The sequence below is a fragment of the Taudactylus pleione genome, unplaced genomic scaffold (genome assembly GCF_031769625.1).
Source record: "Taudactylus pleione unplaced genomic scaffold, aTauple2 ptg000696l, whole genome shotgun sequence".
Classification (NCBI taxonomy): Eukaryota; Metazoa; Chordata; class Amphibia; order Anura; family Myobatrachidae; genus Taudactylus; species Taudactylus pleione.
The window spans coordinates 626,125-647,989 of NW_028285098.1; the positions used below are offsets into that span (position 1 = coordinate 626,125).

At 46.5% G+C, this 21,865-nt stretch overlaps 1 protein-coding gene across 1 annotated transcript; it reads right to left on the reverse strand.

Annotated features, from left to right (window-relative positions):
* Nucleotides 1-1,257: 1,257 nt before the first annotated feature.
* LOC148477722 (uncharacterized) lies at nt 1,258-21,660 on the reverse strand. Its single transcript, XM_088456281.1, has 5 exons — nt 21,554-21,660; nt 14,999-15,157; nt 14,514-14,678; nt 2,358-2,516; nt 1,258-1,535 (listed from the first exon to the last, which is right to left on the reverse strand). The coding sequence occupies exons 1-5, from the start codon at nt 21,554-21,556 to the stop codon at nt 1,371-1,373; spliced, it is 651 nt and encodes a 216-aa protein (XP_088312407.1). The 5' UTR covers nt 21,557-21,660; the 3' UTR covers nt 1,258-1,370.
* Between the last annotated feature and the right edge of the window lie 205 nt (nt 21,661-21,865).

Here is a 21,865-nt window from a genome sequence, read left to right on the forward strand (position 1 = left end):
ATAGAAGAGATTTGGATGCATGCGGTGTACATAAGGTTACTTATACAGTATGATCTACAGTTCTGGAAAAACAAGACAAGAATTATAAATTAGAATCCTACACAGTAAGTCTAACATGAGCCTTACAGCAGTTTACTGTCTTGTATTGAGCAAAGCACTGTTTTCATAGGAGGATTCTAAGGGGCCTATTCCATAATCATCAGTTTCCTCCCAGATAACAAATTGTATCGCAATATATAGGAGCTCTGATTTATCAAAGCCATTTAACTAACTTTTCATGCAGAACAGAGATTCTGAGAAGAGTCCGTCCCAGCATAGCACCTTCCCATTGCAGAGACTTGTGCCGCTACCTCAGTGATGCAGCAGAAGACGTTATTTCATGGAGTTAGCGACTGCGCAGCCGCAGGGGAAAGCCCATACACAGGCAGTTCCTATAGCTCACTCTCATCAGAACATTACCAATGGGAAACGGTAGAGAACGCCATCTGAACATGGCGTTAGTGACCGGGGGTAAGCTCGCTTCCAAAAAGTTAAACTTTTTGGAAGTGGATTTGAAAAATAAGATATATGGATGACTAGTACACACCCTGCAGCTTGAAGTTGTTGGATTTGTCTTAACCCTAGGAATGGTCAGGTCCTGTGATTCAAGAGCCACAGCTGGCAGAGGAAGCAGCTTTCCAGGCCAGGAAGATGTGTTCAGAGGTCAGCAGCTCCAGCTCACTCATACCGAGGCCGATCAGTGGAGGAGAAGTCTAGCAGCAAAGTCGGAGATGGTGTAATGTATGGAAACATAGTTACTCACACAGACGAGGGCCAGTGACACAGATTACCCATTTCTTCCTAGAGAGTAAAGCTGGGGACACACTACACATCGTCCAGATGAGGATCAGAACAATATCGTACACATCATTTAGTGTGTACACCCATCTTTCATGATGGTTGTTAATCGCATCGTCCCATCTGCTGTCAAGCAGTTGCATGCAGCATGTAACCATACCTCTCGCCATCGTACACGAATCGTGCAGTGTGTATGGCGCGCGTGGGTCGCACCATTGTATGGTGTGTTCCTGCTTAAGAAGTACAAAGTCATCTCCTGGTACAGGCATCGGACGAGGGCTCTTCAGATCAGTCCTGGAGGAGAGACCTTGGTGAAAAGCTTCTCCCACCTACATCCGAGGCCCTGGGAGGACAACAAGTCGTTGTTCCATTGCAAGCAATCTTCACACCTTATTCTACCCAACCACCAGGACAAGCACAAAAGGGGTTTGGTCTTTTTTATTTTATTACAACAAAACAACATAAAAAACTGTCACAATTCACATCTGAAATCTGAGGAATGTCAGCAAAGTCCAGGCCGCACGCCCAGCGTCTCAGGCCTTCTTCAGGTGGCTCATCAGAGCTTGGTGACAGGCCGTCATGATTCCACCAATCAGGTTCATGAACTCCTGGAAGTTCAGCTCCTTGTCACTCTTCCCATCACATGCTCCATCCACCGATTCCATCAGCTTGCGCACAATGTTCGGGTCCTTCTGGTTCTGGGGAGGGGGGGGGGGGGGGGGGTCAGAAAAGGGAAATATAACAGCAGCACATTGGGATCTGTTAGTAGCACAAACAATGAAGGAGACTGTAGCTATAATGGCGTTATTCTCCCATTGCTGCATGTAACAGTACTCAGCTTCCATAACATTCCATCCTGTCTGTGATATAAAAGGTATCACATCATTATTCCTACAGCTCCTCTGCATGAAATATATACAGAAATAACAGTGCAGCATGGGGGTTCTATATTGCACCAATAGAAAGGGATATACAGTACCACTAGGAAGCAGAGCAAGGGGTCACTTTGATGCTAAATTACAGCAATACAGGATTTATCTAAACCAGACACCTATAAGGTCTGCGAGGTTGATTCTTAGAGGTTCTGTAATGTATGGATTTATTTCAGCACAGGGACAAGGCATTGCCAGCCATGATGCTGCCTGTAGGTGGTAACAAAAATGGTCACCGTCTTTCTCCCTGTACCATTCTTACCATCTTATGAAATGTACAGTGCATCCGGAAAGTATTCACAGCACTTCACTTTTCCACATTTTGTTATGTTACAGCCTAATTCCAAAATGGAATAAATTAATTTTTGCCCTCAAAATTCTACACACAGTACCCCATAATGACAACGTGTAAAAAGTTTTTTAGTTTTGCAAGCTTCATAAAACTAAAGACTGTAATGGTAGAGTTTGGGAAACAAGAATACGGCTTACTTCACAGCTAGCCTGTGACCCCTCACATTGAGCCCCCCACATTGAGCCCCCCCGACCCCCCACATTGAGCCCCCCCGACCCCCCACATTGAGCACTTACAGTTGTGAAAGATTTCAGCTCTGAGTTCATGAAAGCTTCAAACTCTGTGTAGTTCATCTGGTTCTTGTCTCCTTTTTTACCGGCAAAGTGCTGGAAGGTGCGAATAATGCTCTCCATGGCGGTCTCCATCTCTGTGGGGGGAGTAGCAGGGGGTGGGTTCTGTGGGGGAGACAGCAGTATGTAAAACCTTTGTTAGACCAACAACCAGACATCCAGGTGCCACCAACTCTGCGTATTACAGGATGGAAGGACCACGGTGCTATAGAACATAGCTTCCCCAGACTCAGTGTCATATAGTCCTAGGATGACTGAGGGGTAATACTATGGTGGCCACACTCCACAACACATTACATGCCCGTTCCAGGGTCACCCTCGTTACTATGGGTGGAGCCACAAAGGTTCCAACATGGTGTTGCCACGCCCACTGACATTTCTAATGGGCGTCCTGCTCACACAGACCAACTCTTATACAGGGGGAGGTGCATCAAACCTACTACACAGGACAAGTGGAGGCGCTGCTCACAGCAACCAATCTTTTACCCAGTACATTCTATAACAGCCAGAATCTCATTTGGTTGCTATGGGCAGCTTCCCCACCTGGACTCTTTACAAGGTTTGATAAGTCTTCCCCAATGTCTTACTCAATAATTGCACCCCCAGTGTGTCGCTTCTGCAAAGGGGGGGTGGGGGGGTGTTATTCCTGACATTCCAGCTGCATGTTACAGGCTCTGTATTCCATTACCCATGTATCAGCTTCTCTTCTCTTTCCATCTGCACACCCTTGTTTCCATCTGTAGCCCAGAAAGGAGGGGTGAGCATTATTCAGAAATAGGTGGAACGGCCATTAACCCTTTCCTGCACTGCATGAAGCGCAAGCTGCGACCCTGATCCCCCAACCCCAGCTACCGGGGAGGGTAAATGAGGTTATTAGGCGTGCCAGTAAGTCAGGCAGCTGACCCTTTATATTACATTTTAGATTTACTGTTCCATTTTTTGGGCAGTGTTAATTCTACTTCGGAACCACGTTTTGAAAATAAATTGTGAAAGATCAGAGAGGATGTGGTGGGACAGCAGCCAGATCTATACTGTACACAGGTCGCTGTATAATCACACTATGGATAGATCCCAGTACGCAGGGGACAGCTACATTATGCAGCAGATAAAGCAGACGTATAGGGAATGAATGCCATTGGCAGCATGCCTGTAATATGTACAGATCTATACTGTACACAGGTCACTGTATAATCACACTATGGATAGATCCCAGTACGCAGGGGACAGCTACATTATGCAGCAGATAAAGCAGACGTATAGGGAATGAATGCCATTGGCAGCATGCCTGTAATATGTACAGATCTATACTGTACACAGGTCACTGTATAATCACACTATGGATAGATCCCAGTACGCAGGGGACAGCTACATTATGCAGCAGATAAAGCAGACGTATAGGGAATGAATGCCATTGGCAGCATGCCTGTAATATGTACAGATCTATACTGTACACAGGTCACTGTATAATCACACTATGGATAGATCCCAGTACGCAGGGGACAGCTACATTATGCAGCAGATAAAGCAGACGTATAGGGAATGAATGCCATTGGCAGCATGCCTGTAATATGTACAGATCTATACTGTACACAGGTCACTGTATAATCACACTATGGATAGATCCCAGTACGCAGGGGACAGCTACATTATGCAGCAGATAAAGCAGACGTATAGGGAATGAATGCCATTGGCAGCATGCCTGTAATATGTACAGATCTATACTGTACACAGGTCACTGTATAATCACACTATGGATAGATCCCAGTACGCAGGGGACAGCTACATTATGCAGCAGATAAAGCAGACGTATAGGGAATGAATGCCATTGGCAGCATGCCTGTAATATGTACAGATCTATACTGTACACAGGTCACTGTATAATCACACTATGGATAGATCCCAGTACGCAGGGGACAGCTACATTATGCAGCAGATAAAGCAGACGTATAGGGAATGAATGCCATTGGCAGCATGCCTGTAATATGTACAGATCTATACTGTACACAGGTCACTGTATAATCACACTATGGATAGATCCCAGTACGCAGGGGACAGCTACATTATGCAGCAGATAAAGCAGACGTATAGGGAATGAATGCCATTGGCAGCATGCCTGTAATATGTACAGATCTATACTGTACACAGGTCACTGTATAATCACACTATGGATAGATCCCAGTACGCAGGGGACAGCTACATTATGCAGCAGATAAAGCAGACGTATAGGGAATGAATGCCATTGGCAGCATGCCTGTAATATGTACAGATCTATACTGTACACAGGTCACTGTATAATCACACTATGGATAGATCCCAGTACGCAGGGGACAGCTACATTATGCAGCAGATAAAGCAGACGTATAGGGAATGAATGCCATTGGCAGCATGCCTGTAATATGTACAGATCTATACTGTACACAGGTCACTGTATAATCACACTATGGATAGATCCCAGTACGCAGGGGACAGCTACATTATGCAGCAGATAAAGCAGACGTATAGGGAATGAATGCCATTGGCAGCATGCCTGTAATATGTACAGATCTATACTGTACACAGGTCACTGTATAATCACACTATGGATAGATCCCAGTACGCAGGGGACAGCTACATTATGCAGCAGATAAAGCAGACGTATAGGGAATGAATGCCATTGGCAGCATGCCTGTAATATGTACAGATCTATACTGTACACAGGTCACTGTATAATCACACTATGGATAGATCCCAGTACGCAGGGGACAGCTACATTATGCAGCAGATAAAGCAGACGTATAGGGAATGAATGCCATTGGCAGCATGCCTGTAATATGTACAGATCTATACTGTACACAGGTCACTGTATAATCACACTATGGATAGATCCCAGTACGCAGGGGACAGCTACATTATGCAGCAGATAAAGCAGACGTATAGGGAATGAATGCCATTGGCAGCATGCCTGTAATATGTACAGATCTATACTGTACACAGGTCACTGTATAATCACGCTATGGATAGATCCCAGTACGCAGGGGACAGCTACATTATGCAGCAGATAAAGCAGACGTATAGGGAATGAATGCCATTGGCAGCATGCCTGTAATATGTACAGATCTATACTGTACACAGGTCGCTGTATAATCACACTATGGATAGATCCCAGTACGCAGGGGACAGCTACATTATGCAGCAGGTAAAGCAGACGTATAGGGAATGAATGCCATTGGCAGCATGCCTGTAATATGTACAGATCTATACTGTACACAGGTCACTGTATAATCACACTATGGATAGATCCCAGTACGCAGGGGACAGCTACATTATGCAGCAGATAAAGCAGACGTATAGGGAATGAATGCCATTGGCAGCATGCCTGTAATATGTACAGATCTATACTGTACACAGGTCACTGTATAATCACACTATGGATAGATCCCAGTACGCAGGGGACAGCTACATTATGCAGCAGGTAAAGCAGACGTATAGGGAATGAATGCCATTGGCAGCATGCCTGTAATATGTACAGATCTATACTGTACACAGGTCGCTGTATAATCACACTATGGATAGATCCCAGTACGCAGGGGACAGCTACATTATGCAGCAGGTAAAGCAGACGTATAGGGAATGAATGCCATTGGCAGCATGCCTGTAATATGTACAGATCTATACTGTACACAGGTCACTGTATAATCACACTATGGATAGATCCCAGTACGCAGGGGACAGCTACATTATGCAGCAGGTAAAGCAGACGTATAGGGAATGAATGCCATTGGCAGCATGCCTGTAATATGTACAGATCTATACTGTACACAGGTCAATGTATAATCACACTATGGATAGATCCCAGTACGCAGGGGACAGCTACATTATGCAGCAGATAAAGCAGACGTATAGGGAATGAATGCCATTGGCAGCATGCCTGTAATATGTACAGATCTATACTGTACACAGGTCGCTGTATAATCACACTATGGATAGATCCCAGTACGCAGGGGACAGCTACATTATGCAGCAGGTAAAGCAGACGTATAGGGAATGAATGCCATTGGCAGCATGCCTGTAATATGTACAGATCTATACTGTACACAGGTCACTGTATAATCACACTATGGATAGATCCCAGTACGCAGGGGACAGCTACATTATGCAGCAGATAAAGCAGACGTATAGGGAATGAATGCCATTGGCAGCATGCCTGTAATATGTACAGATCTATACTGTACACAGGTCGCTGTATAATCACACTATGGATAGATCCCAGTACGCAGGGGACAGCTACATTATGCAGCAGATAAAGCAGACGTATAGGGAATGAATGCCATTGGCAGCATGCCTGTAATATGTACAGATCTATACTGTACACAGGTCGCTGTATAATCACACTATGGATAGATCCCAGTACGCAGGGGACAGCTACATTATGCAGCAGATAAAGCAGACGTATAGGGAATGAATGCCATTGGCAGCATGCCTGTAATATGTACAGATCTATACTGTACACAGGTCGCTGTATAATCACACTATGGATAGATCCCAGTACGCAGGGGACAGCTACATTATGCAGCAGATAAAGCAGACGTATAGGGAATGAATGCCATTGGCAGCATGCCTGTAATATGTACAGATCTATACTGTACACAGGTCACTGTATAATCACGCTATGGATAGATCCCAGTACGCAGGGGACAGCTACATTATGCAGCAGATAAAGCAGACGTATAGGGAAATGCACCATTGGCAGCATGCCTGTAATATGTACAGATCTATACGTGTAACACAGGTCACTGTATAATCACACTATGGATAGATCCAAGTACGCAGGGACAGCTACATTATGCAGCAGATAAAGCAGACGTATAGGGAATGAATGCCATTGGCAGCATGCCTGTAATATGTACAGATCTATACTGTACACAGGTCACTGTATAATCACACTATGGATAGATCCCAGTACGCAGGGGACAGCTACATTATGCAGCAGATAAAGCAGACGTATAGGGAATGAATGCCATTGGCAGCATGCCTGTAATATGTACAGATCTATACTGTACACAGGTCGCTGTATAATCACACTATGGATAGATCCCAGTACGCAGGGGACAGCTACATTATGCAGCAGATAAAGCAGACGTATAGGGAATGAATGCCATTGGCAGCATGCCTGTAATATGTACAGATCTATACTGTACACAGGTCACTGTATAATCACACTATGGATAGATCCCAGTACGCAGGGGACAGCTACATTATGCAGCAGATAAAGCAGACGTATAGGGAATGAATGCCATTGGCAGCATGCCTGTAATATGTACAGATCTATACTGTACACAGGTCGCTGTATAATCACACTATGGATAGATCCCAGTACGCAGGGGACAGCTACATTATGCAGCAGATAAAGCAGACGTATAGGGAATGAATGCCATTGGCAGCATGCCTGTAATATGTACAGATCTATACTGTACACAGGTCGCTGTATAATCACACTATGGATAGATCCCAGTACGCAGGGGACAGCTACATTATGCAGCAGATAAAGCAGACGTATAGGGAATGAATGCCATTGGCAGCATGCCTGTAATATGTACAGATCTATACTGTACACAGGTCAGCTGTATAATCACACTATGGATAGATCCCAGTACGCAGGGGACAGCTACATTATGCAGCAGATAAAGCAGACGTATAGGGAATGAATGCCATTGGCAGCATGCCTGTAATATGTACAGATCTATACTGTACACAGGTCGCTGTATAATCACACTATGGATAGATCCCAGTACGCAGGGGACAGCTACATTATGCAGCAGATAAAGCAGACGTATAGGGAATGAATGCCATTGGCAGCATGCCTGTAATATGTACAGATCTATACTGTACACAGGTCACTGTATAATCACACTATGGATAGATCCAGTACGCAGGGGACAGCTACATTATGCAGCAGATAAAGCAGACGTATAGGGAATGAATGCCATTGGCAGCATGCCTGTAATATGTACAGATCTATACTGTACACAGGTCGCTGTATAATCACACTATGGATAGATCCCAGTACGCAGGGGACAGCTACATTATGCAGCAGATAAAGCAGACGTATAGGGAATGAATGCCATTGGCAGCATGCCTGTAATATGTACAGATCTATACTGTACACAGGTCGCTGTATAATCACACTATGGATAGATCCCAGTACGCAGGGGACAGCTACATTATGCAGCAGATAAAGCAGACGTATAGGGAATGAATGCCATTGGCAGCATGCCTGTAATATGTACAGATCTATACTGTACACAGGTCGCTGTATAATCACACTATGGATAGATCCCAGTACGCAGAGGGACAGCTACATTATGCAGCAGATAAAGCAGACGTATAGGGAATGAATGCCATTGGCAGCATGCCTGTAATATGTACAGATCTATACTGTACACAGGTCCTGTATAATCACAGCTATGGATAGATCCCAGTACGCAGGGACAGCTACATTATGCAGCAGATAAAGCAGACGTATAGGGAATGAATGCCATTGGCAGCATGCCTGTAATATGTACAGATCTATACTGTACACAGGTCGCTGTATAATCACACTATGGATAGATCCCAGTACGCAGGGGACAGCTACATTATGCAGCAGATAAAGCAGACTGTATAGGGAATGAATGCCATTGGCAGCATGCCTGTAATATGTACAGATCTATACTGTACACAGGTCGCTGTATAATCACACTATGGATAGATCCCAGTACGCAGGGGACAGCTACATTATGCAGCAGATAAAGCAGACGTATAGGGAATGAATGCCATTGGCAGCATGCCTGTAATATGTACAGATCTATACTGTACACAGGTCGCTGTATAATCACGACTATGGATAGATCCCAGTACGCAGGGGACAGCTACATTATGCAGCAGATAAAGCAGACGTATAGGGAATGAATGCCATTGGCAGCATGCCTGTAATATGTACAGATCTATACTGTACACAGGTCGCTGTATAATCACACTATGGATAGATCCCAGTACGCAGGGGACAGCTACATTATGCAGCAGGTAAAGCAGACGTATAGGGAATGAATGCCATTGGCAGCATGCCTGTAATATGTACAGATCTATACTGTACACAGGTCGCTGTATAATCACGCTATGGATAGATCCCAGTACGCAGGGGACAGCTACATTATGCAGCAGATAAAGCAGACGTATAGGGAATGAATGCCATTGGCAGCATGCCTGTAATATGTACAGATCTATACTGTACACAGGTCGCTGTATAATCACACTATGGATAGATCCCAGTACGCAGGGGACAGCTACATTATGCAGCAGGTAAAGCAGACGTATAGGGAGGGAATGAATGCCATTGGCAGCATGCCTGTAATATGTACAGATCTATACTGTACACAGGTCACTGTATAATCACGCTATGGATAGATCCCAGTACGCAGGGGACAGCTACATTATGCAGCAGATAAAGCAGACGTATAGGGAATGAATGCCATTGGCAGCATGCCTGTAATATGTACAGATCTATACTGTACACAGGTCGCTGTATAATCACACTATGGATAGATCCCAGTACGCAGGGGACAGCTACATTATGCAGCAGGTAAAGCAGACGTATAGGGAATGAATGCCATTGGCAGCATGCCTGTAATATGTACAGATCTATACTGTACACAGGTCACTGTATAATCACACTATGGATAGATCCCAGTACGCAGGGGACAGCTACATTATGCAGCAGATAAAGCAGACGTATAGGGAATGAATGCCATTGGCAGCATGCCTGTAATATGTACAGATCTATACTGTACACAGGTCACTGTATAATCACGCTATGGATAGATCCCAGTACGCAGGGGACAGCTACATTATGCAGCAGATAAAGCAGACGTATAGGGAATGAATGCCATTGGCAGCATGCCTGTAATATGTACAGATCTATACTGTACACAGGTCGCTGTATAATCACACTATGGATAGATCCCAGTACGCAGGGGACAGCTACATTATGCAGCAGATAAAGCAGACGTATAGGGAATGAATGCCATTGGCAGCATGCCTGTAATATGTACAGATCTATACTGTACACAGGTCACTGTATAATCACGCTATGGATAGATCCCAGTACGCAGGGGACAGCTACATTATGCAGCAGATAAAGCAGACGTATAGGGAATGAATGCCATTGGCAGCATGCCTGTAATATGTACAGATCTATACTGTACACAGGTCGCTGTATAATCACACTATGGATAGATCCCAGTACGCAGGGGACAGCTACATTATGCAGCAGATAAAGCAGACGTATAGGGAATGAATGCCATTGGCAGCATGCCTGTAATATGTACAGATCTATACTGTACACAGGTCGCTGTATAATCACACTATGGATAGATCCCAGTACGCAGGGGACAGCTACATTATGCAGCAGATAAAGCAGACGTATAGGGAATGAATGCCATTGGCAGCATGCCTGTAATATGTACAGATCTATACTGTACACAGGTCACTGTATAATCACACTATGGATAGATCCCAGTACGCAGGGGACAGCTACATTATGCAGCAGATAAAGCAGACGTATAGGGAATGAATGACATTGGCAGCATGCCTGTAATATGTACAGATCTATACTGTACACAGGTCACTGTATAATCACACTATGGATAGATCCCAGTACGCAGGGGACAGCTACATTATGCAGCAGGTAAAGCAGACGTATAGGGAATGAATGCCATTGGCAGCATGCCTGTAATATGTACAGATCTATACTGTACACAGGTCGCTGTATAATCACACTATGGATAGATCCCAGTACGCAGGGGACAGCTACATTATGCAGCAGATAAAGCAGACGTATAGGGAATGAATGCCATTGGCAGCATGCCTGTAATATGTACAGATCTATACTGTACACAGGTCGCTGTATAATCACACTATGGATAGATCCCAGTACGCAGGGGACAGCTACATTATGCAGCAGATAAAGCAGACGTATAGGGAATGAATGCCATTGGCAGCATGCCTGTAATATGTACAGATCTATACTGTACACAGGTCGCTGTATAATCACACTATGGATAGATCCCAGTACGCAGGGGACAGCTACATTATGCAGCAGATAAAGCAGACGTATAGGGAATGAATGACATTGGCAGCATGCCTGTAATATGTACAGATCTATACTGTACACAGGTCACTGTATAATCACACTATGGATAGATCCCAGTACGCAGGGGACAGCTACATTATGCAGCAGGTAAAGCAGACGTATAGGGAATGAATGCCATTGGCAGCATGCCTGTAATATGTACAGATCTATACTGTACACAGGTCGCTGTATAATCACACTATGGATAGATCCCAGTACGCAGGGGACAGCTACATTATGCAGCAGATAAAGCAGACGTATAGGGAATGAATGCCATTGGCAGCATGCCTGTAATATGTACAGATCTATACTGTACACAGGTCACTGTATAATCACACTATGGATAGATCCCAGTACGCAGGGGACAGCTACATTATGCAGCAGATAAAGCAGACGTATAGGGAATGAATGCCATTGGCAGCATGCCTGTAATATGTACAGATCTATACTGTACACAGGTCGCTGTATAATCACACTATGGATAGATCCCAGTACGCAGGGGACAGCTACATTATGCAGCAGATAAAGCAGACGTATAGGGAATGAATGCCATTGGCAGCATGCCTGTAATATGTACAGATCTATACTGTACACAGGTCGCTGTATAATCACACTATGGATAGATCCCAGTACGCAGGGGACAGCTACATTATGCAGCAGATAAAGCAGACGTATAGGGAATGAATGCCATTGGCAGCATGCCTGTAATATGTACAGATCTATACTGTACACAGGTCACTGTATAATCACGCTATGGATAGATCCCAGTACGCAGGGGACAGCTACATTATGCAGCAGATAAAGCAGACGTATAGGGAATGAATGCCATTGGCAGCATGCCTGTAATATGTACAGATCTATACTGTACACAGGTCGCTGTATAATCACACTATGGATAGATCCCAGTACGCAGGGGACAGCTACATTATGCAGCAGATAAAGCAGACGTATAGGGAATGAATGCCATTGGCAGCATGCCTGTAATATGTACAGATCTATACTGTACACAGGTCACTGTATAATCACACTATGGATAGATCCCAGTACGCAGGGGACAGCTACATTATGCAGCAGATAAAGCAGACGTATAGGGAATGAATGCCATTGGCAGCATGCCTGTAATATGTACAGATCTATACTGTACACAGGTCACTGTATAATCACACTATGGATAGATCCCAGTACGCAGGGGACAGCTACATTATGCAGCAGATAAAGCAGACGTATAGGGAATGAATGCCATTGGCAGCATGCCTGTAATATGTACAGATCTATACTGTACACAGGTCACTGTATAATCACACTATGGATAGATCCCAGTACGCAGGGGACAGCTACATTATGCAGCAGATAAAGCAGACGTATAGGGAATGAATGCCATTGGCAGCATGCCTGTAATATGTACAGATCTATACTGTACACAGGTCACTGTATAATCACACTATGGATAGATCCCAGTACGCAGGGGACAGCTACATTATGCAGCAGATAAAGCAGACGTATAGGGAATGAATGCCATTGGCAGCATGCCTGTAATATGTACAGATCTATACTGTACACAGGTCACTGTATAATCACACTATGGATAGATCCCAGTACGCAGGGGACAGCTACATTATGCAGCAGATAAAGCAGACGTATAGGGAATGAATGCCATTGGCAGCATGCCTGTAATATGTACAGATCTATACTGTACACAGGTCACTGTATAATCACACTATGGATAGATCCCAGTACGCAGGGGACAGCTACATTATGCAGCAGATAAAGCAGACGTATAGGGAATGAATGCCATTGGCAGCATGCCTGTAATATGTACAGATCTATACTGTACACAGGTCACTGTATAATCACACTATGGATAGATCCCAGTACGCAGGGGACAGCTACATTATGCAGCAGATAAAGCAGACGTATAGGGAATGAATGCCATTGGCAGCATGCCTGTAATATGTACAGATCTATACTGTACACAGGTCACTGTATAATCACACTATGGATAGATCCCAGTACGCAGGGGACAGCTACATTATGCAGCAGATAAAGCAGACGTATAGGGAATGAATGCCATTGGCAGCATGCCTGTAATATGTACAGATCTATACTGTACACAGGTCACTGTATAATCACGCTATGGATAGATCCCAGTACGCAGGGGACAGCTACATTATGCAGCAGATAAAGCAGACGTATAGGGAATGAATGCCATTGGCAGCATGCCTGTAATATGTACAGATCTATACTGTACACAGGTCACTGTATAATCACACTATGGATAGATCCCAGTACGCAGGGGACAGCTACATTATGCAGCAGATAAAGCAGACGTATAGGGAATGAATGCCATTGGCAGCATGCCTGTAATATGTACAGATCTATACTGTACACAGGTCACTGTATAATCACACTATGGATAGATCCCAGTACGCAGGGGACAGCTACATTATGCAGCAGATAAAGCAGACGTATAGGGAATGAATGCCATTGGCAGCATGCCTGTAATATGTACAGATCTATACTGTACACAGGTCGCTGTATAATCACACTATGGATAGATCCCAGTACGCAGGGGACAGCTACATTATGCAGCAGGTAAAGCAGACGTATAGGGAATGAATGACATTGGCAGCATGCCTGTAATATGTACAGATCTATACTGTGGACCTGGGAAGTGTAATATACAGACTGTAAGCGGCACTTTAAGCCCGGGGTGGGTGGCAGGAGAGACCGATGTGCCTGTAACATTAGTGCATGTCCCTTCAAATCACTTCTGCTCGGGAGCCAGGATGTTGACTCTTAGACAGTTCCTGATGATCTGGCAGCGTTAGGAAACCGATATGACTCACTTCCAAAACACAATTATCGCCCAGCAACAGACTTGTTTGAGCCAAGTAAACACAGAAATGTTCTATTATCAGAGAGCCCGGGCATCGAGGCCGCGCGCTATAAGAAAATACCTTTTTTCCTGGTGGGCACTTGGACAAGGCATCATGACAAGCCACCATCATCCCACCAATGAGGTTCAAGAACTCCTGGAAATCCAACTCCCGATCTTGCTTCCCGTCAACCGCTCCATCCACAGAATTCATCATCTTCTTCAGGATGTTCGGGTCCTTCTGGTTCTGGGGGATATCAACGACGGGACATTATTTCATGGGTGAAAGGAGAGAGACTGAAAGCACAGCAGAAACTATAGACTGAAGACTAGAAAATCTCTTATGGTGGTAAAACATTACAGCTTTTACACGTTAGAGGGAATGTATATCTGCCCACACATTGGTACAGAGGCCAAATGTCCATGGCGGCTCATGGGCACAACTCAGGAGCTGAAGGGGACCCTGTTTTAAAGGCCCTGAATTTGCCAATACCAGATGTGCCCAACTGCCTTCATACATGGTAGCTGATGGGCATCCGATTGAAAAATGAGCCACCAAGCACTTACTTTGGTGAAGGAACCAAGTTCCGTTTTCATGAAGTTCTCAAACTCTTGGTAGTTCATGCTGCACTGGCTGCCCTCTTTGCCGGCATATCTCTGAAACACGGTGATAATCTTCTCCATGGAACGTTCCATCTCTGTCGGAGAAGCCTGCCTGACACTTGCCTAAAAAAAACAAACAAGACTCAGATGAGCCCACGTGCAGTTTACAAGTCATGGTTCCATCTATTGCCCCAGCCTCTGGACATTCCACACTCACATTGAATCTCCGCCCTCGCTGACACTTTAAGAGATCCTCAGCCCCTGATATTAAGACTTAGATTGGCATGATCAGGGAACGTAGAATTCTAACCAACAAAGTAAATCCCCAGAAGTCACCACAATAGTCATCAGCTTTGTTACATATAGATTATTGTCCATTATTTATGTAATGCTGCACAGAGAATTAGCAGTTTTCTCCAGGGGAGCTTACAAGCTGAACTCCCTGGCACACCGGACCGACACGCACAGTTTGCCAGATGCTAGATAGCCTACCAATACACGTGGGATGAAATCTGTGCATACACAGGAAGACCACGCACACACCACACAGATGATAGGGCCATGGTTGGAATTTAATCCGTGACCCCAGCGCAGCGAGACAACAGTGCTAATCACGGCGACACCTTATGCACTTACCTGCTACAAAGCGAATGGATCTCCCAAAAGTGGGGAGAAGCAGGCAGCTGGCATGTATGCACTACTGTATATTCTTCTGGGATGACTTCTGTAAGTCATGGAGAGAACATAGTCCTATAGATTGTAAGCTTGCGAGCAGGACCTTCCTACCTAGATATCTATATATTACCCTGTTTTGTTCTATTTGTTTCCAATTGTAAAGTGCAACGGAATATGGTGCGCTATATAAGCAACTGTTAATAAATACAAAGTATAGTAACTGGGCGATCTACACCACAGGCTCTGTCCTGGGAGGAAGGAGCATGAAAAGAATGGTGCTTTTCCCAGAAACGCAGTCAGCGAGGCTCTATGTATAGCGACACCCCGCGGCAGGGTCCCTATATAATCACCCTGGGATGAGGAACAATGAGGTGGCGCCAGGGAACGTCATGCACCATAACAGATAACACGTCTGTCCATGGCTTGCTGGCAGACACTGGCTGTGTCATGTAGCAGATCTCACACACAGTCAAACTTCCATGTTTTTGTGGGGTGTAGACCGTAAAAAAAAATTGGTGTAAAATCCAGTAATGCCTAAATGAGGAAACAGTGTTGAAACAACCCAAACTGTACAGAGAATACGGGAAACGTACAATTGCCCAGATTGTATTATAGGTGTTCCATGGAAGATCACAGCCACGCAGTAAAGCTGGGTGCACCCCTATTCCATCCCTCTGCTGATCAGATAAACGCTCCCAAGTCAGCTGCCTGCGCGGCCCGTACTCACTACGCAGACAGAGCACAGTATGGGCTTCTATGGGATTGGGAGGTCACGGCGACAAATATTAGACAGCCCATAAGATGTGACCTCCCGACCCTGACCATCGCAGGAGCGTTATGAGCCTTTTATCAGTTACTGATCCTGCCTACGCACCTGTATCTGGTGATTGGGATGACCATTGTATATTAGGTGTGTATGCAGCTTAAATAAAAATACATCCCATGTACTGTATCTTATACCCAGTCCCACACAGAACACAGGAGGCACTCTAACCTTTGTAGTATACAAACATGGCTGTCCTGCACACACAGGGCCTAATCAGAGGGGGACGCAAAGACTGTGCCGCACACAGTTGGCCGATGGTGTAAGTCTGCGCATAGATCTGAGGGGGAGATGTACCAAGTCTTGAAAAGTGATAAAGTACCAATGAATCAGCTCCTAATTGCCATGTTACAGGCTGTGTTTATAACAAATGATAGGAGCGGATTGGTTGGTACTTTAACTCTCCACTTGAATCGCTTTTTTAGTACGTAGATCCATATGTCTCACCCCGCATGCGCCACCATGGTGACCACAGGAGGATGCAATCAGGAAGCCGGCTGACATTACACCGACAGCTGGCTTCCCGACTGTCATATCCCGGCGAGTGCGAAATGACCGGTGTCTAGATGTAGACTCCGCTCATTTCACAGACACTGGCATCCTGATCGAAGTGATGCCGGGCGCCGCGAGCAGACAGCCACTGGGGCGGAGGGTTAGGTTTAGGGCAAGCACACAACCCCCCCTGGGGAGGTTAGGGTTAGGCTCGGAGGAGGGAGGGTTAGGCACCCCGGGGGGGGGGGAGGCAAGTAGCCAGAGGTTTACATGTCACTGGGCGCCATGTACAGAGGTAATGGGGGGGGGGCAACTAGCCAGAAGTTTACATGTCGCTGGGCGCCATGTACAGAGGTAATGGGGGGGGGGGGGGGCAGGGCAACTAGCCAGAAGTGTACATGTCGCTGGACGCCATGTACAGAGGTAATGGGGGGGGGGGGGGGGGGGGCAACTAGCCAGAAGTGTACATGTCGCTGGGCGCCATGTACAGAGGTAATGGGGGGGGGGGGCAACTAGCCAGAAGTGTACATGTCACTGGGCGCCATGTACAGAGGTAATGGGGGGGGGGGCAACTCGCCAGAAGTGTACATGTCACTGGGCGCCATGTACAGAGGTAATGGGGGGGGGGGGGGCAACTCGCCAGAAGTGTACATGTCACTGGGCGCCATGTACAGAGGTAATGGGGGGGGGGGGGGGCAACTAGCCAGAAGTGTACATGTCGCTGGGCGCCATGTACAGAGGTAATGGGGGGCAGCTGGCCAGAAGTTTACATGTCGCTGGACGTGTACATGTACAGATAGAGAACTGCGCCTGCCATAGGACTAGTGCAGGTTGCGATGGCGTACTGATGATGCACTGAGACGGATCTGCACAGCCGCAAATGGGAGTCTTAATATTCAGAAAGTCAGTGGCGGCGTTAGTCCCTTAGTGGATGATGGAGACAGCAGTACGGGCGGCTCTTACGCCGGAGCTGAGCACACGCATTTACACTCAATTCATAGCCACATGCAACGCATGTCACGCCGCCACTTGAGGCTGTATGGGCGTAACGGGGTGTTAGCAGGGCGTCATGCAGGCGTGTTGGCAGGATAGTGGGCTTTTATCCGCAGACGCTGTGCAGGTGGGATTACATCCGACACGCATTCAACTCTGAACCAGCCCCCTAGTATTAGACCACAGTTATTGGATAGCAATGTAATGGGGACGTCAGGTCAGGGGGATATGCTCCAGGGAACGGGGAGGTGGAGAGAATTATTCACAAAGTGAGCGACAGGTAGTCAGCGTTTGGGGGAGGTAATGGGAGGTGGCTCGAGGCGTATCGAGACCACTTCTGGGCTTTACCTACTGAGTCTCTGCAAATTCATTCACAGCTGTAGAGGCCCCTGTGTCTTAGGCGAGACGCTCATTCTGAGACAGCACAGAGTAGCTCAGATGTTCCATGTGCGACCAAGGTTTCCGATATTTAGTCTTTTATACGTATGCGGCGGAGGCAAGATGCTGGAGGTGGGAGTCTGTGTACAAGATCAGGCCCGATGTATCATCATCCACACCAGCAGTTGTCATTTCTGCCCTTCTGATGATAATATGATGGTATGAGGCAGGGTGCTGCATCATGATCTGAGACATAGAACATGCCTGGGCCAGACAGCAGCTTGTCAGTCATGTATACACACACGTACGGATGTTAGTGCAGGATAACCCATGTACTTTGTGTATTGGGCACATGCAGCACACCAGTTTGTCTCCCTAGCGATGGCCCATGAATCACTGGTGGAATGTCAGCCTTACACCAGACAGGCAAACACACGCCCAGGCTCACCACAGGCAGGTTCTGCAGTATAGGCGGCGCCCAGGCCGGGGGACAGAGCTTTCCTACATAATAAGCCATCACAGACAGTGCAAAGGCCTTCATTACTGGACAGGGGTACTTTACACTGGGGATTGCAGGGCTGTACTGGTAGCAATGGTAACTATGATAACAGATACAGGAGCCTATTTATCATTCAATATTAAGTATCAACCGATGTAACAAGGAGGGACTGCAGCAGGTATCACTGATATCCCCCGCAGCCCAACAGCTCAGGTCTCTATGGGGGCTGCTCAGCTGTCAGATTTACCAAGCTTGGGCCCAGCTGTCCTTTCTTATCCCGTCCCTGGATGTGCATTTTGATACATTTGTGCAGTACATAATTTCTTATTGCTGCGAATAGCAATGAGAAAGTATTGGGTCTAAAACCCAAATAACTGATACACATGTGCCCCAATCTGAGCAAAGCACGCCAAGTGTGCCATGTGCCCCAATCTGAGCAAAGCACACCAAGTGTGCCATGTCCCCCAATCTGAGCAATACACACCCAGTGTGCCATGTCCCCCAATCTGAGCAATACACACCCAGTGTGCCATGTCCCCCAATCTGAGCAATACACACCCAGTGTGCCATGTCCCCCAATCTGAGCAATGCACGCCCAGTGTGCCATGTCCCCCAATCTGAGCAATGCACGCCCAGTGTGCCATGTCCCCCAATCTGAGCAATGCACACCAAGTGTGCCATGTCCCCCAATCTGAGCAATACACACCCAGTGTGCCATGTCCCCCAATCTGAGCAAAGCACACCCAGTGTGCCATGTCCCCCAATCTGAGCAAAGCACACCCAGTGTGCCATGTCCCCCAATCTGAGCAATGCACGCCCAGTGTGCCATGTCCCCCAATCTGAGCAATACACGCCCAGTGTGCCATGTCCCCCAATCTGAGCAATGCACACCAAGTGTGCCATGTCCCCCAATCTGAGCAATACACACCCAGTGTGCCATGTCCCCCAATCTGAGCAAAGCACACCAAGTGTGCCATGTCCCCCAATCTGAGCAATACACGCCCAGTGTGCCATGTCCCCCAATCTGAGCAATGCACGCCCAGTGTGCCATGTGCCCCAATCTGAGCAAAGCACACCAAGTGTGCCATGTCCCCCAATCTGAGCAATACACACCCAGTGTGCCATGTCCCCCAATCTGAGCAAAGCACACCCAGTGTGCCATGTCCCCCAATCTGAGCAATGCACGCCCAGTGTGCCATGTCCCCCAATCTGAGCAATACACGCCCAGTGTGCCATGTGCCCCAATCTGAGCAAAGCACACCAAGTGTGCCATGTCCCCCAATCTGAGCAATACACACCCAGTGTGCCATGTCCCCCAATCTGAGCAAAGCACACCAAGTGTGCCATGTCCCCCAATCTGAGCAATACACACCAAGTGTGCCATGTCCCCCAATCTGAGCAATACACGCCCAGTGTGCCATGTCCCCCAATCTGAGCAATGCACGCCCAGTGTGCCATGTCCCCCAATCTGAGCAATGCACGCCCAGTGTGCCATGTCCCCCAATCTGAGCAATGCACGCCCAGTGTGCCATGTCCCCCAATCTGAGCAATGCACGCCCAGTGTGCCATGTGAACAGCCTGCAAAGCAATGTTTTTTATCCTTGATCAGAGTGTATGGGATGGACTAACAGAAATATGGTAGTGTGCAGTGCAAAACATCTAAATTATTTTCAGATAAACGGAATGGTTCCATAGAGTGTAAAGCAGAATAACTCAGCTTCCGCCACAACATTTTATATCATTAGTTTTGCAGAATACATGGCACCTCAGCTTCACTACATAGTTTTTTTTTCTTCTTAGTACGGTTAGAAGACAGGTAAACATTACACGCCACAGACATGGAGACCAGAGACGGAGGGACGGTCTTCGGATCAGCCGGTAGCATTTTTCTGCCTTGTGACGGATCATAGAACCCCCACCGTCCCCCCTAATATGCAGGGTTTGCATTGCTGGCAGAGAAGAAGTCACAGGAAGCATGTGACGCACCCAGTTAGATAGTCTTAAGAATAGGAACTTTTATGAGCTACAAGATTTGATGTTTAACCTTGTCCCTCCCAGAAGGGTGAATGAAAGTGGCCACAAAACATTTCCTAGCATAAGCAGCTTCTGGCTTATAGTAACACATAACCATCCTGTATAAAGCCAGGTGAGATTAGATTGAGTCACCTGTGTAATAACAGGTAAGTACCATCTGGCCTGCAGAGACTCTGAGATTAAAGGTTATCAGCAGTCACCATAAAACTCCTAGCATTAGCCGGCAGTGATTGTTACAAGTCAGACCACTCCCTGCAGTTATAGACTGACATGGATTGCCAGGTAACAGTTTACTTTTCTGTGTATCATTATAGCATATTAATGGAGATATAAGCATTAGATGAAAGAGCTCAGTATCTCCCGGTCTACTAGAAGGTCCTAGGCCAAGCGAGGCTGTGCCACTAACTACAAGACCAGCACTACCTGCGTGTATTACACTACATGGCGGCATACAGTCCCAGAAAACACCTTATATTCTGCCACATTAGAGGAAACCAGGAGAATACAACATAGGTAACTCCTTCCAGACTGCAGATACAGAACTTCCTGAAACTTCTCCACCTCAATAACAGTGTAATAGAGCTTTGTGCAGCGGTGGAAGGGAAGCAGAGAGTTATACACTTACCATGGTGAGAGAGAGATGCAGAGACACACCGGCTGCTGTCTATAGTGAGAGGGAGACGTCTCTGAGCAGTGAGGACAGGAAAAACTTTAAGAGGAGGGAGCCGCACCCATAGGCCACTGGCCAACACCCTCCCCAATTGCTGCATTCCTCTCAGTATTGGAACTGAGATGAGTAAGTGGAAGGAAGGGGGGTTAGGTAGACAGACTGTGTGCAATAGGCTTCTAAGGGCCTGGGGGGCACCAAAAGTGGCTTATTGTACTTGTGGGATCGTCTAAGCATTGCAGAATTGGGTTATAGGTAAAATAACCTGAT